At 40.7% G+C, this 21,366-nt stretch overlaps 1 protein-coding gene across 1 annotated transcript; it reads right to left on the reverse strand.

Annotated features, from left to right (window-relative positions):
• Positions 1 to 295: 295 nt before the first annotated feature.
• Positions 296 to 5,509, reverse strand: LOC110866756. The gene has a single exon (XM_022115901.1). The coding sequence runs from the start codon at positions 5,507 to 5,509 to the stop codon at positions 296 to 298; it is 5,214 nt and encodes a 1,737-aa protein (XP_021971593.1).
• Positions 5,510 to 21,366: the final 15,857 nt, after the last annotated feature.

Consider the following 21,366-nt stretch of genomic DNA (forward strand, 5'->3'; position numbering starts at 1 on the left):
ACTTGAAGGTCATACGAACGATGCCAGTTCGTCTTTTCCTTTTAGGGTTAGGTCCCTGGGTTCGGCCGATGAGTGTTTGTGAGTTGCAACTTTTTAACATTTTATTTATTAGGTTCGGAACTTGAATTTTTCCGATGGATGCAAAGTAAGAAACATTTTTAATCAATCCGCGGGTACTACCCTCCGCGGTTCTTGTATTTTAACTGGTGTGGGAAAAAACATCCGCTTTACAGGAAAATTAAAATATGACGGAGCTCATAGCTTCCGTTTTACAATTATTTGTTTAAAAAACCTTCTAAAGGTAGCATTTTTTAAGGTGCACCCCGTTCCAAGTACGCGGAACAGAGGTTCCATCCATCTTGATTAAAGTGTATGCGCCATCTTCTCCTGCTGTTTTGATCTGATAGGGCCCTTCCCACTTGGGGGCTAACTTCCCCGTTCCTTCGGCTAAACTTGCTTCATTGTTCCGCATAACATATTCTCCGATTTTGAACCGGGTTTCCTTAACTTTGGAGTTGTAGTGTTTTTCCAACTCTTTTTTATATTTGGCCTCCCGGATTGCCGCAAGTTCCCTCCTTTCTTCGATTAAATCGAGGTTTAAACGGAGTTCTCTTTCGTTTTCTTGCTGGCTTAATTGTATGCGGGGCGTGGGGATCCCTACCTCTGCAGGTATGACAGCTTCGGTGCCGTATGTCAAACTGAAAGGAGTTTCTTTGTTGCTTGTTTTAGGCATGGTTCGGTGTGCCCATAGGACATGCGGAAGTTCGTCCGCCCATGAAACGCCTTCCTTCCCCAACCGTTTTTTAATTCCTTCTACGATACTTCGGTTGGTTCTTTCCACTTGCCCGTTGGCCTGGGGATGGGCCACCGAAGCGAAGCTCTGTTCGATGTTCATTCTTTGGCACCACGTTTTAAACGGCTTCTCCGCAAACTGTTTACCATTGTCGCTCACTATGCAAAGAGGCATTCCGAACCTGCACACTATGTTTTCCCATGCGAACCTCAGCACTTGGTCTCCTGTGATCGTCCGGAGGGGCTTAGCTTCGACCCATTTAGTAAAGTAGTCAATGGCGACCAATAGAAATCTTACTCCTCCGGTGGAGACGGGGAAAGGACCTACGATGTCGATTCCCCATTTCTGGAATGGCCAGGCCGAGGTTACAGGTACGAGATTGTTTTTGGCACGATGACTCACAGGGGCGTGGCGTTGGCAGTCTTCGCATGACTGGAGCTCGTCTACTGCGCTTTGATGCATTCCTGGCCAAAAATACCCGGCGTTCATGACTTTTGCAATAACCATCCTTGGCCCTGCGTGGATGCCGCATATTCCCCAATGTATTTCCCTTATAACGTAACTTGCTTCCTCCGGGGTTAGGCATTTTAGGAGCGGGCCTAAAAAGGTTTTTCTGTAGAGCTGACCATCGTGTATCTGATACTGCAGTGCTTTCACTTTTAACTTCCGTGCCTGAGCCTTGTCTTCTGGGAGCGTACCATTTTTCAAGTAATCCACGATCGGAGTCATCCAAGACTTTTCGGCCACGGAAACTGACATGACCGGCCTCGTCTGTTGGATGGCCGGAGTCCGCAAGGTCTCGACTAGAACCTCTTTTGATAGATGGCAGAATGTTACGGATGCCAGTTTGCTCAAAGCATCGGCTTTTTTGTTTTTGCTTCTCGGTATATGCACTATTTTGCAAGAATCGAAAGAGGAGATTAAACTGTTGACCTGCTGTAAATACCGAACCATATTATCTTCTCGTGCCTCGTATTCGCCACTGACTTGATTGGCTACCAGTAATGAATCGACATGAGCTAATACGGAGGTTGCACCTGCTTTGGCTGCAGTTTGCAAGCCTGCAAGGAGAGCCTCATACTCTGCTTCATTATTTGACGTCTTGAATTCGAAACGCAATGCGTAAGTGTACTCTATTCCCTCCGGATCTATCAGAATTAAACCTGCTCCCGACCCTTCTTTGCTGGAAGCCCCGTCCGTATATAGGTTCCATACCTTCGGTAATATGGGTTGTCCTTTGATGCTTTCTCCGGTCGGGACCTCTGTGAGGAAATCAGCTACTGCCTGCCCCTTTACTGGACCTCTGGTACGATAGGTGATATCAAAGGCACTGAGCTCTATTGCCCATTTGGTGAGACGCCCGGAGACCTCTGGCTTCCTGAGGATTTGCTGGATCTGGAGATCGGTCTGTACTTCTATATTAAAAGCTTGGAAGTACCTCCGGAGGCGTCTGGAAGCATGTACCAAGGCGAGTGCCAGTTTTTCTACCATCGGGTACCGAGTTTCATAGTCTTTCAAGATGCGGCTTACGTAATAGACCGGGATTTGTGCCTGATTCCGGTGCACTACGAGTACTGCACTTATCGCAAAGTGGGACGCAGATAGATATACCGTGACGGTTTCTCCGGTAGAGGGTGCGGTCAAAGTCGGCAGGGACCCGAGGCATACCTTTAACTCCTGAAATGCCGAGTCTGCTTCTGGCGTCCATTCTATTTGGCCTTTTGCCGTTCGCTTTTTTAATACGTTCATGAAAGGGATGGAGCGGTCTGCCGCTTTTGAAACAAAACGATGAAGAGCGACGAGTTTCCCATTTAGGGACTGGATCTCTTTGATGGTTTTAGGAGGCTGCATGGAGACTACTGCCTTGATTTTATCCGGGTGCGCCTGGATTCCGGATCGTGTGACCCATACCCCGAGGAATTTTCCCTCTTCCAAGCCGAAAGAGCATTTCTTGGGATTGAGTTTGAGATTGATACTCCGAAGCCTTGTAAAGGTTTCGAGTATATCGTCTATCATGTCGTCTTCCTCTCGGCTTTTTATGACCAAGTCATCGACATAGATCTCCAAGTTTCTTCCGATCTGAGCTTTGAACGCTTTATCCATCAATCTCTGATATGTGGCTCCGGCGTTTTTCAGACCGAATGGCATTTTGGTATAACAGAACAGTCCTTCGTTTGTTACGAACGCGGTCTTATCTTCGTCTTCTGAAGCCATTTGGATTTGATGATAACCCTTGTACGCATCCAAGAAGCACTTGAGACGGAAACTTGAGAGGGAGTCTATCTTCAAATCAATCTCCGGCAAAGGATAGCAATCCTTTGGGCACGCATTGTTTAGGTCCGAGAAATCGACGCACATCCTCCATGTTTTATCCTTCTTGGTTACCATTACTGGATTGGAGACCCAGGTTTGGTAACGCACCTCTCTGATAATACCGGCGCTCAACAATTTTCGTACGTCTTCGGAGATGGCCTTGTTACGAGCCGGAGCCATGTTTCTTTTTCTCTGGGCCACTGGTTTTATTGAATGTGACACGTTTAACTTATGTTCGGCCAGACACCGGGGAACTCCAACCATGTCAGAGGTTTGCCAGGCGAACACATCAAGTGAATTGGACAATAGTTTCCATAACTTCTTCTTAGTTTGTTTGGGAAGCTGAGCTCCGATTGCAATTTTTTGCTCTGGAAAATGTGGGTGTATGGCCCACTCTTCTGTGAGAGTATTAGGAGGTTCGGCATTACCCTCGCTTTGTCGTATTTCAGCTACACCGATTGCTGATTCGGAGTACAATGTCGCTATTCCGGCTTCAGTGGGGAATTTTAATGCTCCATGTATAGTTGAACTGATCATTCCGAAGGCGCACATACCAGGTCTTCCGAGTATGACATTGTGAACGGATCGTGCTTCAACCACTAGATACGTCAAGTTGACAGTTCGAACCAAACTCCCTTCTCCCATCGTCGTTGGAAGAGTGATTTGGCCCAAAGGCTGAACTACTTCTCCGGAGAAACTGACCAGAGGCATTGACACTTGAAGCAATTTCGCCTTAGTCTGTGGGGCTAATTGTTGAAAGCACTGCTTGTACATAATCTCGGTGGCGCTTCCGCTGTCGACATACACCCTCCGGACCTTGTGTCCTGCAATGATTGCGGACACTATGACCGGTCCGTCCTTGACATCTTCCAAGCTGACCGGTGGGAAACCAATGGGTTGCTGCATCCAGGCGGCCAAATGCTGACTGGTCCGCGTGATGCCTTGGTTGTTTGCCCTGCGGATCATGCAAATTGCTGGTTGATTATTCGGATTTTCTCCGGAATTTCCGGAAGATTTTCCTTCTTTTACTTCTTTGACTAAGTGCGACAGCTTCCCGGACCGTACCGCCTTTTCTATTTCTTGCTTCAAAGACCAGCAGTCGTCTGTATTGTGACCCCGAGCATGATGGTAGTCACAAAATTTCTTTGAATTTTTGTCTCCTGGGTTCCGAAGTTTTGGTGGGGCGGGGAAATTCATCCCCTCCGCACTGAGAATTTCACTGGGAGTTTTGGAGAGATCCGATAAATTGTAAAATCGTGATCCGGAGCTTTTCCCTCGTGGAGGTCTGTCGTTTCTACCGTAAGGATGTGATCGTCCCCTGCTCCCTGGCGGAGCCTTATCAAACACCGATCCACCATTTTTCTTCCATGAAGACATCTTGTGATCTGATTCTGGAGCAGGATTACATGCATTCTTGCCTCGAGCGAAAGCCCTGGCCCGTTCCATTAGTACCTCCATCGTCTTCGGTAGATTTTCGTGCAATTTCTCAACTAACTGATTATTCCGAACGCGGTGACAAAATCCGGAGATCCGCAGTTGATCAACTACCCCACTGATCTGCATGCTTTCCCGGTTAAACCGGTCAATGAAACTGTCTAAAGACTCTCCGTCTTTTCTCCGGATGTTGTGGACTTCGGTAATCTCCTTAGAGTAGTGCCTTTGTTGACTGAAATTTTGGAGGAATAATCTTCGGAACTCCTCAAAGTCGTTGATCTCACCTTCATTCAACGCATCAAACCATACTCGCGCGGCTCCAGTTAGAGTTTGTGCAAACATAAAGCACCATGCTGGCATCGGCCATTGTTCTACTCGTGCAGCTCCGTCAAAATCGAACATATGATCATCCGGATCAGTTGTGCCATCGTACTTCTTCACCGTGGTTGGCATTTTGAGCTTTGGAGGAAGTTTGGCATGTGTAATACGAGCACTAAACTTTGACTTGGCTGTCATAGAAACTGGATGGTACGGCTTGGTGAGTTCCGGATCGCCAATTACATCCATCTGTATATCGTTTCGTGTGGCCATTACTGGTGAAGGTCCGGAAGAACCTTGTACGTATCCAGTATAAGCTTCTGAAGTAACGACTGTGGAAAATGTAGGAGTGATCATTGTCGGGCCCATTGTCCCCGTTGGTGTTTCGTCATGAAAGAGCCTGGTTCGCAAACCAAGGATCTGTTCATCTCTGGCCTGTTGCGCTTTTAATCTTCGTAGAAGACTTGCGTTTTTGGCGAGAAATTCTGCGTCGAACTCTGAGGTTTGCGAAGTAGGGAGTAAGATGAAAGGCAAGGTTGTTCCCGGACCTGAGCTTAAAGTAGCTGAGGTCGTGGAGATGATACTTGCTGGTGCAGTAATTTGCGTGCTAACAGCCGTAGATCCCAAATTCAAAGAACCTGGGGCCGCCATTTGTCAGTTCTTTGCTCAAGAAGTTCACTAGAGTGAAGGACTAAGAGCTTTAAGATCGGATGGCGCCAATTGAAGAACCAGGAAGTCAATTTCAGGCCGAAGCCTGTAAATGAAGATCTGGGTCTTGTTAAAGGTTGACAGAGTTTCCTGCAAAAGAGAAAACCGTTAGGCTCGCCGCAGAGATGGGAGGGCCACTCTGCGACCACCCTCCGGCGTGAGGATAAGTATTGGTAGAGAGAGAAAATAGAGAGAGAAAATAGGGACGAAGGTTCAGAGAAATCGTACTTGGATTTGTACTTTGAAGGGGTATTTATAGTAGTCAACTGAGATGACGTCATCCGTCTGGACGCACTTGAACGGGGGCTCGTCCTCGGAGTCTTCTGGTGCGGGCGGACATGCTATGGATGCCCGCTCGAGTGTAGTCCGGTTCGTCTCTTGGACACATGTTCGGCTTCGGACATGCGTCTTCAAATATAAAGTCACATGGACAATATTAAAATGAACTGCCACTTTATCAAACGGTGTGGTGTGGTTATTTTCAAACGGTTCACACTGTTCTATGCATATCACGTTAGATCTGACTTAGACAATGATGGTCATAAAAACGAATCAGATGATGTCGTATGAGCGGTCCTAAAATGTCACAAAGAGCGATCCTCGACTTTTATGGTGATGCCGTATGAGCGGTCCAGAAATGTCACAAAGAGCGAACCGATGATGTTTTATGAGCGGTCCTAAAATGTCAAAAAGAGCGACCCTCGACTTTTATGGTGATGCCGTATGAGCGGTCCAGAAATTTACCAAATAAGCGAACCAGAAGAAATTATTTGGAGCGGACCTAAGCAAATTTTTGAGCGAACCTTGATGACGTCAGCAAAACACGAACCGAATGCAAGCGAAAACTCAATTTGAACCAATTTTAGGCCGATTTAAGTTCTGAAAACTTCCAGGTTTTGTTAATTCATGATTACGCACATACTGTGTGAATTTTAAGCGATTTTGACCGTAAAAAGTTTTGTTTTTTCGAAAAAGAAAGGTGTAGAAGCAGAAAAATGATGAAAAACGAGCTGTATATGCGAGATCTCCTCCTCCTTGGCTCTGATACCAATTGTAGGATCGAATTTCGACCTAAACGAGTCGTTCGGAAGAGCTCAAATCCGTTTCAGAGGCGGAAACAAGGAAACGGACGTGTACACAGCTTGTATCACACTTTAATCCTCTTGTATATTGATTTTACAACGTTTTCGTTTACAAGGAAAACCGGCAATACCTCGGTATCAGATCTGAACATTGTTACAAATGAAATGAACATTCAACCTATTTATAGTAGTCTAGGTTCGCTCATAGCTACATAAACCGTATAAGCGATCCTAATTAAATCCGTAAAAGCGATCCCACATGTTCCAAATAAGCGAACTGACATGTTGTCCATATAAGCGAACTTCCTTCCATCTTTTATCTTCTAGTGAACTATCATGATGAACCTCATTGGACCTTCAAACCAATGCATCTCATTGGACCTTTTCATGATGACATATCATTGGACCATATTATTTTTGTCTTTTGTGAACTTTCAATTCTTGATGTAAATTATAAACGGCCAATATCAATTTGTTGATTCAGGACATCACTTGTGATGTCACTTGGGTGATGTCACTCGTGATGTCATGTCTGATTGGATCCACAACGAGAACGAGACTCGACATTAGACGAAGACGACAGATGACTGCACCAAGAATTTGATTAATTTCGCTGACTGACCAGCGAAATTAACACACCAGCGATTTTGTGACTGAATATCTCGGTGATCGGCGAATTTAAAATCCAAAGGCGACTTTGGTAACCGTGTAATTGTCCACAGCGAAATTACCATGGTTTTCAGCGATTTTACTAGTCGTTGTAATAGCGAAATTGACTGGCGAACCTGACAGCATAATTACCAGCAAATTTAAGTGACCCAGCGAATTTAACAGCATAACCAGCGAATTTAACAGCATAGCCAGCGAAATTACAAGGCTTCCCAGCGAAATTAATAGCATATTTAACAAGTGGTGGAATTTTAATTGGCAAGCGTTGGAAAAATTTCAGTGTTTTGCAAATAGAAAGTGATCCGTAGCTCGTTTGACGAAACCGTTTGCACCGTTGAATTCGTGTGATTTTTAGGACAAAAAAAAAGACTCTGAAAAATCCCGAAATCGGTTTTTGACATTATATATCATTGGATTCGTCTTTTCGAAACGATTCTAAAGGTGTAATTTGGTAACCACTGTTTTCGGAGATATTTTGCACGGTTTTCTCAGTCTGTTGCGTTTAAAATGTCGAACATGAAGAGCTTGAATGCACCTAAGATGATGAAGGTGGAGAATTATCATACATGGAAGGACAGTTTCAAATCCTTCATTGAATCTCAGGATGCACGCATGTGGATCTGTATTGAAGATGGGTACATAAACCCAGTACATGATTTTGAGGGCAGACCACGAGTAACAGCCTATGTCAACATGAAAGAGGCTGATAAGAAAGTGTATGAAGCTGAAAAGAGAGCTTTAGCTGCAATAAAGACATCCTTACCTGATAGCATCAAGCATATCTTCAAGAAGTACACAAATTCAAAGGATATGTGGGATGCATTACAAAAGCGATATCAGGGAAATGAGAGTGTCACTCAGGCATTTATGGCAGAGATAGTGCCAGTTGATGAGGCTGAAACTAGTGTGAGTGATGCTGAATCTCAGGTGGAGAATGCTGAAGCAAAAGTGGATGCTGAAGTAGAGAAGGAGAGTGAAGCTGAAAAGGTTGTTGCTGATGAAACTACAGAAGTTCATAAGGAAGAGGTAAAATCTAATTCTGTGTGTTTGAGGTGTCGTGAACTACAGGGTGAGGTTGACAGATTGTCAACACAAAATCAAAGTCTGGTAAGCGAGATGTCGAGCATAAAAGAGTCAAACTTTTTCGCTAAAAGAAATGAAACTTCATACTTGAAGAAGATAAAAGGGTATGAAAGTGAAATTGAAGCTTTAACATGCAAATTAAATGAAAAGCTTCAAGTCATTGACTTAGCTCATGAAATGATGGCTGAGAAAACAAAAGAGATTTCTGATAAATGCAAAGAGTTGTCAGATGCACAACTCAAAATTGTTGAACTTGAACATAAATTAAGTCAATTCAGAGATTCGTCTTTTGTTATGAAACACATGATGTCACACCCCGACCACGTAGAACATACAAAACGTGGCGGAAATGTCGGGGAGTGTTGTAACAGAATTAATTGTTTCAAATCCATGGCAATTGAAGTTCCGTTTTATTAATCAAACATGAAAGTTTACATTGTTTAAACAAGAACCAAATAGTACATAACATAAATTAACTAGTTCTTGTCTCGTTTTAAGTCACTAAGGCACAGGTCCGCCTAAGTATATCTTGATAAGTCCTATGCATCATCTCCTGAAAACACATGTGAAAATAGGTACGTCAGCATAAAAATGCCTGTGAGATACATTGGTTTTGTGAAAACGGAATTCATGACTTATGTTTGAGAAAATGTTTAGTCATGAACCTTGTAATTTGCTTTGTCTTGTAAATCATTTGAAAAACGATAAAATCAGATGATATGTATAAATAAGAAGACACTGTATGGTTAAACGGATAACCATGTAAAATGTGTTTGTATAAGATAAGTCGTTTGTAAAACAATGTCTCGAGAAAGTGTGTTATTTGTATAAAATGTCATATGTCTCAAATTGAAATGATTCAAATAACGTTACGATATGTAATACCATACAAGCATTTATATATAGGAAGTACCAGCGGCGTATCCACCATGTATGTATCATATTACATACGCCACGTTACTCCAACCATTTACCCAAACCAACCACCATGTAAATTGTTCATGTATAAATCAATTGTCAAGTGTTATTGTGTAAACCATATCAAAATGTCTATGTTCAATGTAAACCACCAAGTATGTGTATCAAATGTCAAAATGTTTATGTTTAATGTAGATAATGTAATGTGTACCCAAAATATATCTTGTATGGTAAGCGAGATGTATCAACTCATCCATATGTAAAATGCACAAAACAAGGTGTTAAAGTAAAACAGGGTTTAAATCAACGTTATGTTTTGTGGAACAATGCATGCTCTACTGATATTAACATTTGTGCGGTATTGTAAAATATGCATACATCCAAGCCTTGAGACTGTGGCGATAAACCCTTAAACAATTTAAAGGTTTATTTAAGTTATGTATATCGAATTCGGTCATTCCTTCCAATCCAAACAAACCCAGGATTTCAAGAACGGGAGTTGTCAGTTCCTATGGTACCACTACCTACTAACGAACGGCGTAGCTAATGTTAATGAATGTATTGTTCCATGTTAAACAAACCAAATGTTATACCAAAATGAAGGCATGTGATGTAAACAATTTGTACTAAGTATGCACACAATAGGCATAAATAGCATGAAAATGAAATGTGAAACAATGTACTAAGTATGCACATAATGGGCATACATAGCATGAAATGTAATGAAATCATGTACTATAAATGTACTAATGAACATAGCAAGTATATGAATGTGAAAACGGGAAAGCATGAAAGTAGCAAGTAGGCATATGTGTTTCACCCCAAAACAGTTTGGAAAACAGTAAAAGAGGGGTTCAATGTACTCACCTGAGATTGCTTTGAATTCCTTGTGTAATAATCACACAATGCTAGAGATCACGGGATATCAAACGGCACCTAGTAGGTAGCTATATTAATATACCGGACCAAAATCGGAAGGATCGGATAGTATGCGGGTTCGTAAACCAAACGAGTATGGAACTCGTGTAATATGGTATACCAAAGCCTACATACTAAAATGAAACCTAACCTAAGTGCTTACGGCCCATCACGACCCGTTTAGGTAGCTTATGCTACCTTAACGCGTCGTTCGCGTAGAACGTGTTTGGAACGCCTAACATCGTGACCACAAGGTATAACCTTGGAAGGTTATAGCTATGGTCACCTAATGTGTTTGGTCGGATCCTAATGATCGACCAAATGGGTCGGGTTCGAAAGTATAAGCGATGGTTTAGATCGCTTAACTTACGACCCTATATAAGCACTATACTAAAAGTGACGAGTTAAGCACATGCTTAACTAAGTTTAGAAAACAGGTTTGGCATCAAAACAAACGGCCTTGATGCTCACGAGTAGTTTGGTTACAAAATACGCAAGAATGCGCATTTTGGCCGAAACTACGACTCGTCACTGAGCCTAGATAACGTGGTAATCAGTAGGTATAGTCACTACGGACTATAACCATCGTGATCACGCTCACGTTATGAAGTTCTAATGAACTTCGTGTTGACGATAGGCTGGTCAATGCAGAAAGTCAACAAAACATTGACTTTCGGACTCGAAAAGCGAATAAAAGAACGAAAGAATACTTACGGAGGGTCCCCGAATGCTAATCTAGATCAAAGAGCTCAGGTATGAAGCAATGGCATCACCTTAGAGCATTTTGATCAGATTTTTGTGGGTTTTACATCAAAGGGGGGGGGGTATTTATAGGAAAGGTAGATCCGTTAGGATTGTTTCTTGAATATCATGCCACGATCTTAAGCGTACACTTGTCAAAATGTTGTGGTGCCTTATCTTGACCCTTAGCTCCTGAGATGGTGAAAGGGCATTGCCCTTTGGTGTGTTTGAAAGGCCAAGTTCAGCAAGAAAACAAAATTTCTGTTACTGAAGGTGCCATGTGGCCCGCATCAGGATATGCACAAACTCAGGCGGGCCGCCTGGGCCTGTCTGATCTGCACATACTTTCAGAAATGGCAGTTTTGGTCCCTATTGCGTATTTAAGCCATTTCCGACACTTCTAAGGCCCGTAAAGCCAACTTTAAGGCCCTAAAATGATTCCTAAACATTGTGGACATGAAACATGCTCAAAAATATGTCGGATGTTGGTTCGTTTGGCCGTACGATCGCGATGTTCGGTTAATTACGACGGAATGCGCATAAGCGCGAAAAATGATCCAAATGACGCGACGAATGGATTTTTCTCATGCCAAACATTAAGGCATAATATAAGGATGCTTACATAAATTTTTGGACGTCCGGATGTATTCAGAACGTAAGTTATGCGGGAAAGTGCAAACTTATGCACTTTTTGACACTTTTAGTCCCTGAATGACCCAAAAGTTTATTTTAGCACACCGAACACCTCAAAGCCTATTTCTAAGCTATGTAAAGGATATTTATGGTATGTTTAACTTATGGTCATGTTCCGGAATGTTTGTTACAGTTCAAATTGGCATACTTTCGCAGTTTGTCAACTTTAGTCCCTGTAAGCGATTTAACTTGATTTTGCCATACCAAAGCCTTCAAAACTTATTTCTAAGTTATGTAAAGGTTATTTAAGGTATGTTAAGCCTATTTCACTATTACGGAGTGTTCGTTGCATTAAACTGATTATATTTACGCATCAGTGCGTGTATAACCTTCCAGAAAGCGATTTAGAGCTTGAAATCGAACAAGAGTTGATATGTGCAAACGATACACATATTTATACATGTCCAAAGTATGAAATACAATATTTCATTGGTTTGGCGTTTGTTTGATGGTTGAAGTGACACAGGTGTCACAGTCTCCCCTACTTTAGGAAATTTCGTCCCGAAATTTAGTTTTAGAAGAAACTTGTGAAGACAGTTGTGACGGTTTCGCTTTCAGACAAATCCATTGAACCCTTAGGTAAAACTCTGGGCCATGTTAGGATCCATAGCGAAAATTTCAACCCACAAAGTGAAGTCCTTGTAGTAACAAAACATGGAGTTTCGAACTACGGCAGGAGAACGTTTCCCGTGAAGAGTTATCATAGGAAACTTGTGTGTGCTTGAAATCAGAATTGGGGAGTGTAAGGATAAATGACATTGGTCAAAATCCAAGACTTCTCCCGTATCACTACTCTTGTCACTGTAGGTCTTAACACATGACAAAACTTCCTGTGGTTTCTGTGCACTGAATTCCATAATTATGTAGGCCACCATAATTACGTACTTCCTTGCACAGTCTGCACAGTTCATTTCATAATGCGTATGGGAAAAAAATCAAACGAATAATCCTGTGGTGATTTAACTTGACTGTAATAGAGTCTCTTTAACTAGGTCACCACAGGATTAGATCAACGAACAATCTCTTCAGCTAAACTACCCAAGAGAAATATTTAACTACATCAACGTAGGACGTCTTTAACTAGATTGTCGAACCAATCTATTTAACTTAGATCGACGTAGGATCTCTTTAACTAGACCACCCGAGGGCCTTTTTAACTATATCAACGCATGATATATTCAACTAGATTGTCGAACCAATCTCTTTAACTTAGATCAACGAATGATCTATTTAACTAAACTACCCACGGGGAATATTTAACTACATCGATGTAGGATGTCTTTAACTAGATTGTCGAACCAATCTCTTCAACTATATCAACACATATTGTTCTTAAACTTTGGAATAGTACTTTATAATCCAAGGGACTTAACTACAACATAGAAGTCCATTAAGGATTTAAGATAGTAACTTTTTTTGAATATCCTACTACGAATCCCTCATATGAAGGTATGAAAGATTCTACGAGGATTTGGATAGCGAATATCCAGAGTATACAAAAACACAAAATGCATAAATGGGAAGACAAGATGCATAAACACATAGTCACATAACCACAAAATTGTTTATCTAGATCTTTAATTTGTTAATTTGTTTTGTTGATTACGTACATGCATTTAAGCACACTAGGAATCCATTTCATGGATTTCATTCGGTACTTTAAACATTAGCAAGAATCTAACTATGAAGATAGAAAGATCTCCTATAAATTCGATTTCGTTTTCAAGAAAACGCAATTTTCGAATTAAGGTACAATAATTTTTGAATATACGGAAATACCCTTAGGTACCCTATTAAGAATTTATAGTGGTAGTTTGGGTATTCGTGGAAAACACAAGAGATAATAAAATGGAAGAAATTACGGGGTAGTCTGTTCTTCAAGGAATACGGTTCCTTGATTGTCGGTATTGTAGAGGATACGTTGTTTATACATGACATCACATTTGTACATTGTAATGTAAAATAAAAAGATTTATTTATAAACAACAACAACTGTTTCATGGGCCTTGACTACAAAAGAAATTAATACATAAGGCTTGATTATCTCTAAACAACATTGTCTTCTAGTTGGTCCGATGCTTATCCTTGCGCTGGATTCGCATTAGCAATCTTTGGGCAATCTCTCCAGAAATGGCCCATTTCGTCACAGTTGAAGCAAGGACCTAGTGGAAGACGAGCTTGAGCAGGATTTACTTGAGGTTGGTTTGGACCACCTTGGTTTGGGGTAAATCGACAAGCATTTGCCAGGTGACCGAGTCGCCCACATGATGCACACAAACGACACTGTAGGTGAGCTAAATGGTGTGCATTACATTTGTCGCATATCGGTGCAGTACCGGCATAAGGTTTCTTTGCAGGAGGTTGAGTTGGTTGGTTGCGGGTGTTTTGGTTGGGTTGAGCAGCAATCACACAATTCTGCGAAGCCTTACGCTTCTTAGACTTCTCAGGGGATCCAGTCTGTTCATCCATGGTCTTTGATTCCTCGATTGGCTTCTTGTCACCCTTTCGAAAAAGTTTATGCTTTCTGATCTACGATTCAGTCAAGGTTGAAGATAGCTCAATGGCCTGACGGAGTGTGGTAGGGTTGCTACCAGTGATAATGTCTTGTACCGAGTCAGGCAGGCCGTCGATGTACCTTTCGATAGCCTTGTCGAGTGGGGCGACCATAGTCGGGCAAAGTAGACTCAACTCCTCAAACCTATCAGTATATGCCCTGTGTTCGCCACTATCTTGTTTCAAATCATCAAACTCCTTCTCCAACGCTCGTTGTTCATGACGAGGACAAAACTCCCTCATCATTAGAGCTCTCAGTTCAGCCCATGTCTGTGCTAGAGCAACATCTGCACCACGGTCTCTCATTACCCCATTCCACCATGTAAGAGCCCTCTTCTGAAACACGCTCGAAGAAAACTCGACCTTGCGATTATCCGGACACTGCACATGGCGAAAAGTATTCTTGATGCTCTCGAACCATTGAAGAAGCCCAGTTCCTCCCTCAGAACCACTAAACTTGAGTGGTTTAGCCGAGTTAAAGTTCTTGAAATTGCATGTACCATTGTTGTTGTTGTTGGCTTGGTTCCATTGAGCAAAGAGATTTGGGAATTGAGCAGCCATCTGCTGCGCAATAATTTCTGCCAGCTCGGCAGTTGCTATCTGGTGTTCGCGTCGAGGAGACATTCTAAAAGAGGAAAACATGAAAGGAAACGAGTGAGATGATTGGATGAAGAGAATGAGATGAAACAGAATCAACAAAAGCAAAGATGGTGGTTACGCATCGCAAAGCAAACAAGCGACACGAAATGTCTAGTCAAAGTAAGTGGGTCAAAAATAATGTATCGCGAAGACATGTTCGCCTATAAGTGAACACTCACCCCAAGAGTTCCCAGGTAAGAGTGACTGGTCCGATTATGTGGATTTGTACGAACACTCTAGCCTTAGACAGAAAACTCAGGGTACAGGCATTCACTCTTCCAGTTCGCACGTGTTCACACTATTAAAAACCCGAAAACCTTGACGAGATTTTGAAAATTCAAAGGGGTTCAAAACCATATAACAGAGGGTTCAAAACCTAGTAATCAATCATCCTAGAACAGATGATAAATTTTCAAAGCGGATTCGGAATCGAAGTTCTCGTTGTGGTTATCACCTAAGGATAGGTGAAGTGTATGTTTTAAAAATCTAAACACAAGATAACTTGTGTTAGGGTCCTAGAAAGTTATAGTCTAGGTCAAAGCATTACTAATAACCTAATTCCCTATAACCATTGGCTCTGATATCATCTTTTCTGTCACACCCCGACCACGTAGAACATACAAAACGTGGCGGAAATGTCGGGGAGTGTTGTAACAGAATTAATTGTTTCAAATCCATGGCAATTGAAGTTCCGTTTTATTAATCAAACATGTAAGCTTACATTGTTTAAACAAGAACCAAATAGTACATAACATAAATTAACTAGTTCTTGTCTCGTTTTAAGTCACTAAGGCACAGGTCCGCCTAAGTATATCTTGATAAGTCCTATGCATCATCTCCTGAAAACACATGTGAAAATAGGTACGTTAGCATAAAAATGCCTGTGAGATACATTGGTTTTGTGAAAACGGAATTCATGACTTATGTTTGAGAAAATGTTTAGTCATGAACCTTGTAATTTGCTTTGTCTTGTAAATCATTTGAAAAATGATAAAATCAGATGATATGTATAAATAAGAAGACACTGTATGGTTAAACGGATAACCATGTAAAATGTGTTTGTATAAGATAAGTCGTTTGTAAAACAATGTCTCGAGAAAGTGTGTTATTTGTATAAAATGTCATATGTCTCAAATTGAAATGATTCAAATAACGTTACGATATGTAATACCATACAAGCATTTATATATAGGAAGTACCAGCGGCGTATCCACCATGTTTGTATCATATTACATACGCCACGTTACTCCAACCATTTACCCAAACCAACCACCATGTAAATTGTTCATGTATAAATCAATTGTCAAGTGTTATTGTGTAAACCATATCGAAATGTCTATGTTCAATGTAAACCACCAAGTATGTGTATCAAATGTCAAAATGTTTACGTTTAATGTAGATAATGTAATGTGTACCCAAAATATATCTTGTATGGTAAGCGAGATGTATCAACTCAACCATATGTAAAATGCACAAAACAAGGTGTTGAAGTAAAACATGGTTTAAATCAACGTTATGTTTTGTGGAACAATGCATGCTCTACTGATATTAACATTTGTGCGGTATTGTAAAATATGCATACATCCAAGCCTTGAGACTGTGGCGATAAACCCTTAAACAATTTAAAGGTTTATCTAAGTTATGTATATCGAATTCGGTCATTCCTTCCAATCCAAACAAACCCAGGATTTCAGGAACGGGAGTTGTCAATTCCTATGGTACCACTACCTACTAACGAATGGCGTAGCTAATGTTAATGAATGTATTGTTCCATGTTAAACAAACCAAATGTTATACCAAAATGAAGGCATGTGATGTAAACAATTTGTACTAAGTATGCACACAGTAGGCATAAATAGCATGAAAATGAAATGTGAAACAATGTACTAAGTATGCACATAATGGGCATACATAGCATGAAATGTAATGAAATCATGTACTATAAATGTACTAATGAACATAGCAAGTATATGAATGTGAAAACGGGAAAGCATGAAAGTAGCAAGTAGGCACATGTGTTTCACCCCAAAACAGTTTGGAAAACAGTAAAAGAGGGGTTCAATGTACTCACCTGAGATTGCTTTGAATTCCTTGTGTAATAATCACACAATGCTAGAGATCACGGGATATCAAACGGCACCTAGTAGGTAGCTATATTAATATACCGGACCAGAATCGGAAGGATCGAATAGTATGCGGGTTCGTAAACCAAACGAGTATGGAAACTCGTGTAATATGGTTTACCAAAGCCTACATACTAAAATGAAACCTAACCTAAGTGCTTACGGCCCATCACGACCCGTTTAGGTAGCTTATGCTACCTTAACGCGTCGTTCGCGTAGAACGCGTTTGGAACGCCTAACATCGTGACCACAAGGTATAACCTTGGAAGGTTATAGCTATGGTCACCTAATGTGTTTGGTCGGATCCTAATGATCGACCAAATGGGTCGGGTTCGAAAGTATAAGCGATGGTTTAGATCGCTTACCTTACGACCCTATATAAGCACTATACTAAAAGTGACGAGCTAAGCACGTTAGAACATGCTTAACTAAGTTTAGAAAACAGGTTTGGCATCAAAACAAACGGCCTTGATGCTCACGAGTAGTTTGGTTACAAAATACGCAAGAATGCGCATTTTGGCCAAAACTACGACTCGTCACTGAGCCTAGATAACGTGGTAATCAGTAGGTATAGTCACTACGGACTATAACCATCGTGATCACGCTCACGTTATGAAGTTCTAATGAACTTCGTGTTGACCATAGGCTGGTTAATGCAGAAAGTCAACAAAACGTTGACTTTCGGACTCGAAAAGCGAATAAAAGAACGAAAGAATACTTACGGAGGGTCCCCGAATGCTAATCTAGATCAAAGAGCTCAGGTATGAAGCAATGGCATCAATTTAGAGCATTTTGATCAGATTTTTGTGGGTTTTACATCAAAGGGGGGGGGGGTATTTATAGGAAAGGTAAAGCCGTTAGGATCGTTTCTTGAATATCGTGCCACGATCTTAAGCGTACACTTGTCAAAATGTTGTGGTGCCTTATCTTGACCCTTAGCTCCTGAGATGGTGAAAGGGCATTGCCCTTTGGTGTGTTTGAAAGGCCAAGTTCAGCAAGAAAACAAAATTTCTGTTACTGAAGGGGCCATGCGGCCCGCATCAGGATATGCACAAACTCAGGCGGGCCGCCTGGGCCTGGCTGATCTGCACATACTTTCAGAAATGACAGTTTTGGTCCCTGTTGCGTATTTAAGCCATTTCCGACACTTCTAAGGCCCGTAAAGCCAACTTTAAGGCCCTAAAACGATGCCTAAACATTGTGGACATGAAACATGCTCAAAAATATGTCGGATGTTGGTTAGTTTGGCCGTACGATCGCGATGTTCGGTTAATTACGACGGAATGCGCATAAGCGCGAAAAATGATCCAAATGACGCGACGAATGGATATTTCTCATTCCAAAAATTAAGGCATAATATAAGGATGCTTACATAAATTTTTGGATGTCCGAATGTATTCAGAACGTAAGTTATGTGCGAAAGTGCAAACTTATGCACTTTTTGACACTTTTAGCCCCTGAATGACCCAAAAGTTTATTTTAGCACACCGAACACCTCAAAGCCTATTTATAAGCTATGTAAAGGATATTGATGGTATGTTTAACTTATGGTCATGTTCCGGAATGTCTGTTACAGTTCAAATTGGCATACTTTCGCAGTTTGTCAACTTTAGTCCCTGTAAGCGATTTAACTTGATTTTGCCATACCAAAGCCTTCAAAACTTATTTCTAAGTTATGTAAAATTTATTTAAGGTATGTTAAGCCTATTTCACTATTACGGAGTGTTCGTTGCATTAAACTGATTATATTTACGCATCAGTGCGTGAATAACCTTCCAGAAAGCAATTTAGAGCTTGAAATCGAACAAGAGTTGATATGTGCAAACGATACACATATTTATACATGTCCAAAGTATGAAATACATTATTTCATTGCTTTGGCGTTTGTTTGATGGTTGAAGTGACACAGGTGTCACACATGATGGGAGGGTTAAAGAAAAGTAATGACAAGACCACTGTGGGCTTCCAGGGCTTTAATGAAGTCCCACCTCCTCTTAGTCATGACTATTCTTTCCTGCTTGATGAAGATGAGCTAGCAGACTTTATGGCAACCGCACCAAATAGTTTCGCATCTACATCAAGTCAAGGTGAGGGGTCTAAGAGCGATGATGCTAAGAAGAACAATAACAGGGAACATTTCAAAAAGCACAATTCACCTCCAAAGGGCAAAAATCAAACTTTTGTTAAAAAGATTAACTTTGTTCAAGGTAGTGATATGAAAAATGAAACCGCTGTTATTGAAAAAGAATCAAATGTAGAGTTTGCTAAAAATAAAAACAAAGAAATATCTTTAAAGCAAACTGAACAAAATTCTTCCAAGGCATCATCACCATCTGATAAGGGATCTACCTTAGAGACTCCTGCTAAGAAGTCTTTGAAATGGAGATCGTGCTTCAGGTGTCACATAAAGGGACATGTAGCTAGCTGCTGTCCTAACAAAAACAGTGAAGCACAAATGAGTGACAAACAGAGAGGGAAATTACCAGAGAAGAATGGTGATAGTGAGGAGAAAGGATCAAATTCTCCAAAGAAATTTGCTCCTAAGCAACCAGAGAATGTTGCTGTTGGTGAAGATAAGGCTGAAAAAGGAACTCCACAAGTTCCACGTTTTCAAAGAAATCAACCAAGATTTCAGCCTAGATCTCCACCAGGCAGATTTCAGAGACCTAGAAGCAGTTCACCAAGAATGAACAATTTTAATTATAATAATTTCAGAAGTCAATGTCAATATCAAAATCGATACCAGGATAATGGTGGTCGAACTTTTTATAACAATGGCTTTAGAAATTACAACAAAAATGCTTCTTGGAATCAAAATTCAAGGTTTCAAAATCAAAATTTCCAAAGGTCAAATAGTCCAAATGTATATAGGAACTCTCAGGACCAAAGACCTAGTGGAAATCAAAATCAAATTCCAACAGGTCTGAGATCCAAGACTCCAGTTAGGAGTAATGGATATTGGATGGATGTTCAAATAGTTGGTGAATTTGGACGACCCAAGACCATTAAGGCTTGGGTCCCCCAATCTAACTAATTTCTTAAGTTAGTATGTGCAGGAGCTGCTAAGGAGGATTATCAACTTATGTTGATAGTGGCTGCTCTAGGCACATGAAGGGGGATGTGAGATTAATGATATATTTTTTAAATGATTTAATTTGTGGTTCAAAGTGTTGAGTCGACACAGAAGATAACCTGGTAGATCTTTATACTAAAGCATTTGACAGGGCTCGCTTTGAACATTTAGTCGAACTCAACGGGATGAGGAATCCTGAATAACTGGTTTTTCATAAGAATTTTTGTAAATAGTTTACTGCTTTTCATAAAAATCAAAAACATAAAAAAATTGAAAAATCAAAAACATAAAAAAAATAGAAAATAAAAAATGAGATTTCACTGTGTGAAAAAGAAGAAATGATAGTACATCAGCAAGTTAGACTGTCACACTGAAATTGAAACAAATTGCTTAAGTGTGATAGTAGCTTCATTATACGATGTACCAGTAGGCAAAAAGCATGAAATAATCAACTTACCAATGTGATATAAACTTAAATAAACTGAGTATGAGTGGGGAACACATCAGTGGTGTATGGTTTAATGACCTTAATTCTTGCATTGATAGATTGCAAAAATCTGAAGTTTTGGGTCTTTATACTGTTATCTCATCTGGGGATATCTTGCATGTCTTTCTATTCAGAACTAAAATTGTACATGACCCCAGGAAAGAAAGTCACTTGGAATTAGCTCATTTCTATTTGAATGTCTGTATGTTGTCCTGATACACACAATTTTGATCTGATTCTGAAATCTTCTCTGAAAAAAGTCATGTACCTCCTCTGCTGCATCCAGATATATGCTGACCTGGAGGTGCTAGGCAACGACAGCTTCTGCTGCATCCAGATACATGCTGACCTAGCTGTACGTTGTCGCGCTATAGATCTATTACACCCGAAAGAGGCCCTCAAGTGCCCAAAAGAAACCCAAGAAACCTATATCAAACTGAGAAAAACTCATTTGATCTGTATATTATACCATCTCTGCTAAAGATCTATTCTGTTCTCTTCTCAACCTATTCCCAGTTAAGATTTCAGAAATCTGGATTGGACTTGTGAAATATGTGGTAGGGAAGATACTTGCATGATAGAGTGTGTTGTTTATATTTCCAGGATTTTATTAGTATTTATTTGGGTGTTCATTGTTAAGCAATCAAAACATGATAAAACAGATTATATGCAGACCTAGACACAGTCAGGATATCTTAAAGAATGAATCCAGTATACTCACCTACTACGATGAATCTTTGTGCATACCTTGATCGCGGGGGTATATCCTGAAGTGGGACACACTAGTATATCAGTAATTAAAATTACCTTAACGTATCATA

This window comes from Helianthus annuus, chromosome 14, assembly GCF_002127325.2.
Source record: "Helianthus annuus cultivar XRQ/B chromosome 14, HanXRQr2.0-SUNRISE, whole genome shotgun sequence".
Lineage (NCBI taxonomy): Eukaryota > Viridiplantae > Streptophyta > Magnoliopsida > Asterales > Asteraceae > Helianthus > Helianthus annuus.

Excerpts from the sequence above, each read along its gene's own strand:
- LOC110866756 (XM_022115901.1), bottom strand. The coding sequence starts at position 5,509 with ATGGCGGCCCCAGGTTCTTTGAATTTGGGATCTACGGCTGTTAGCACG.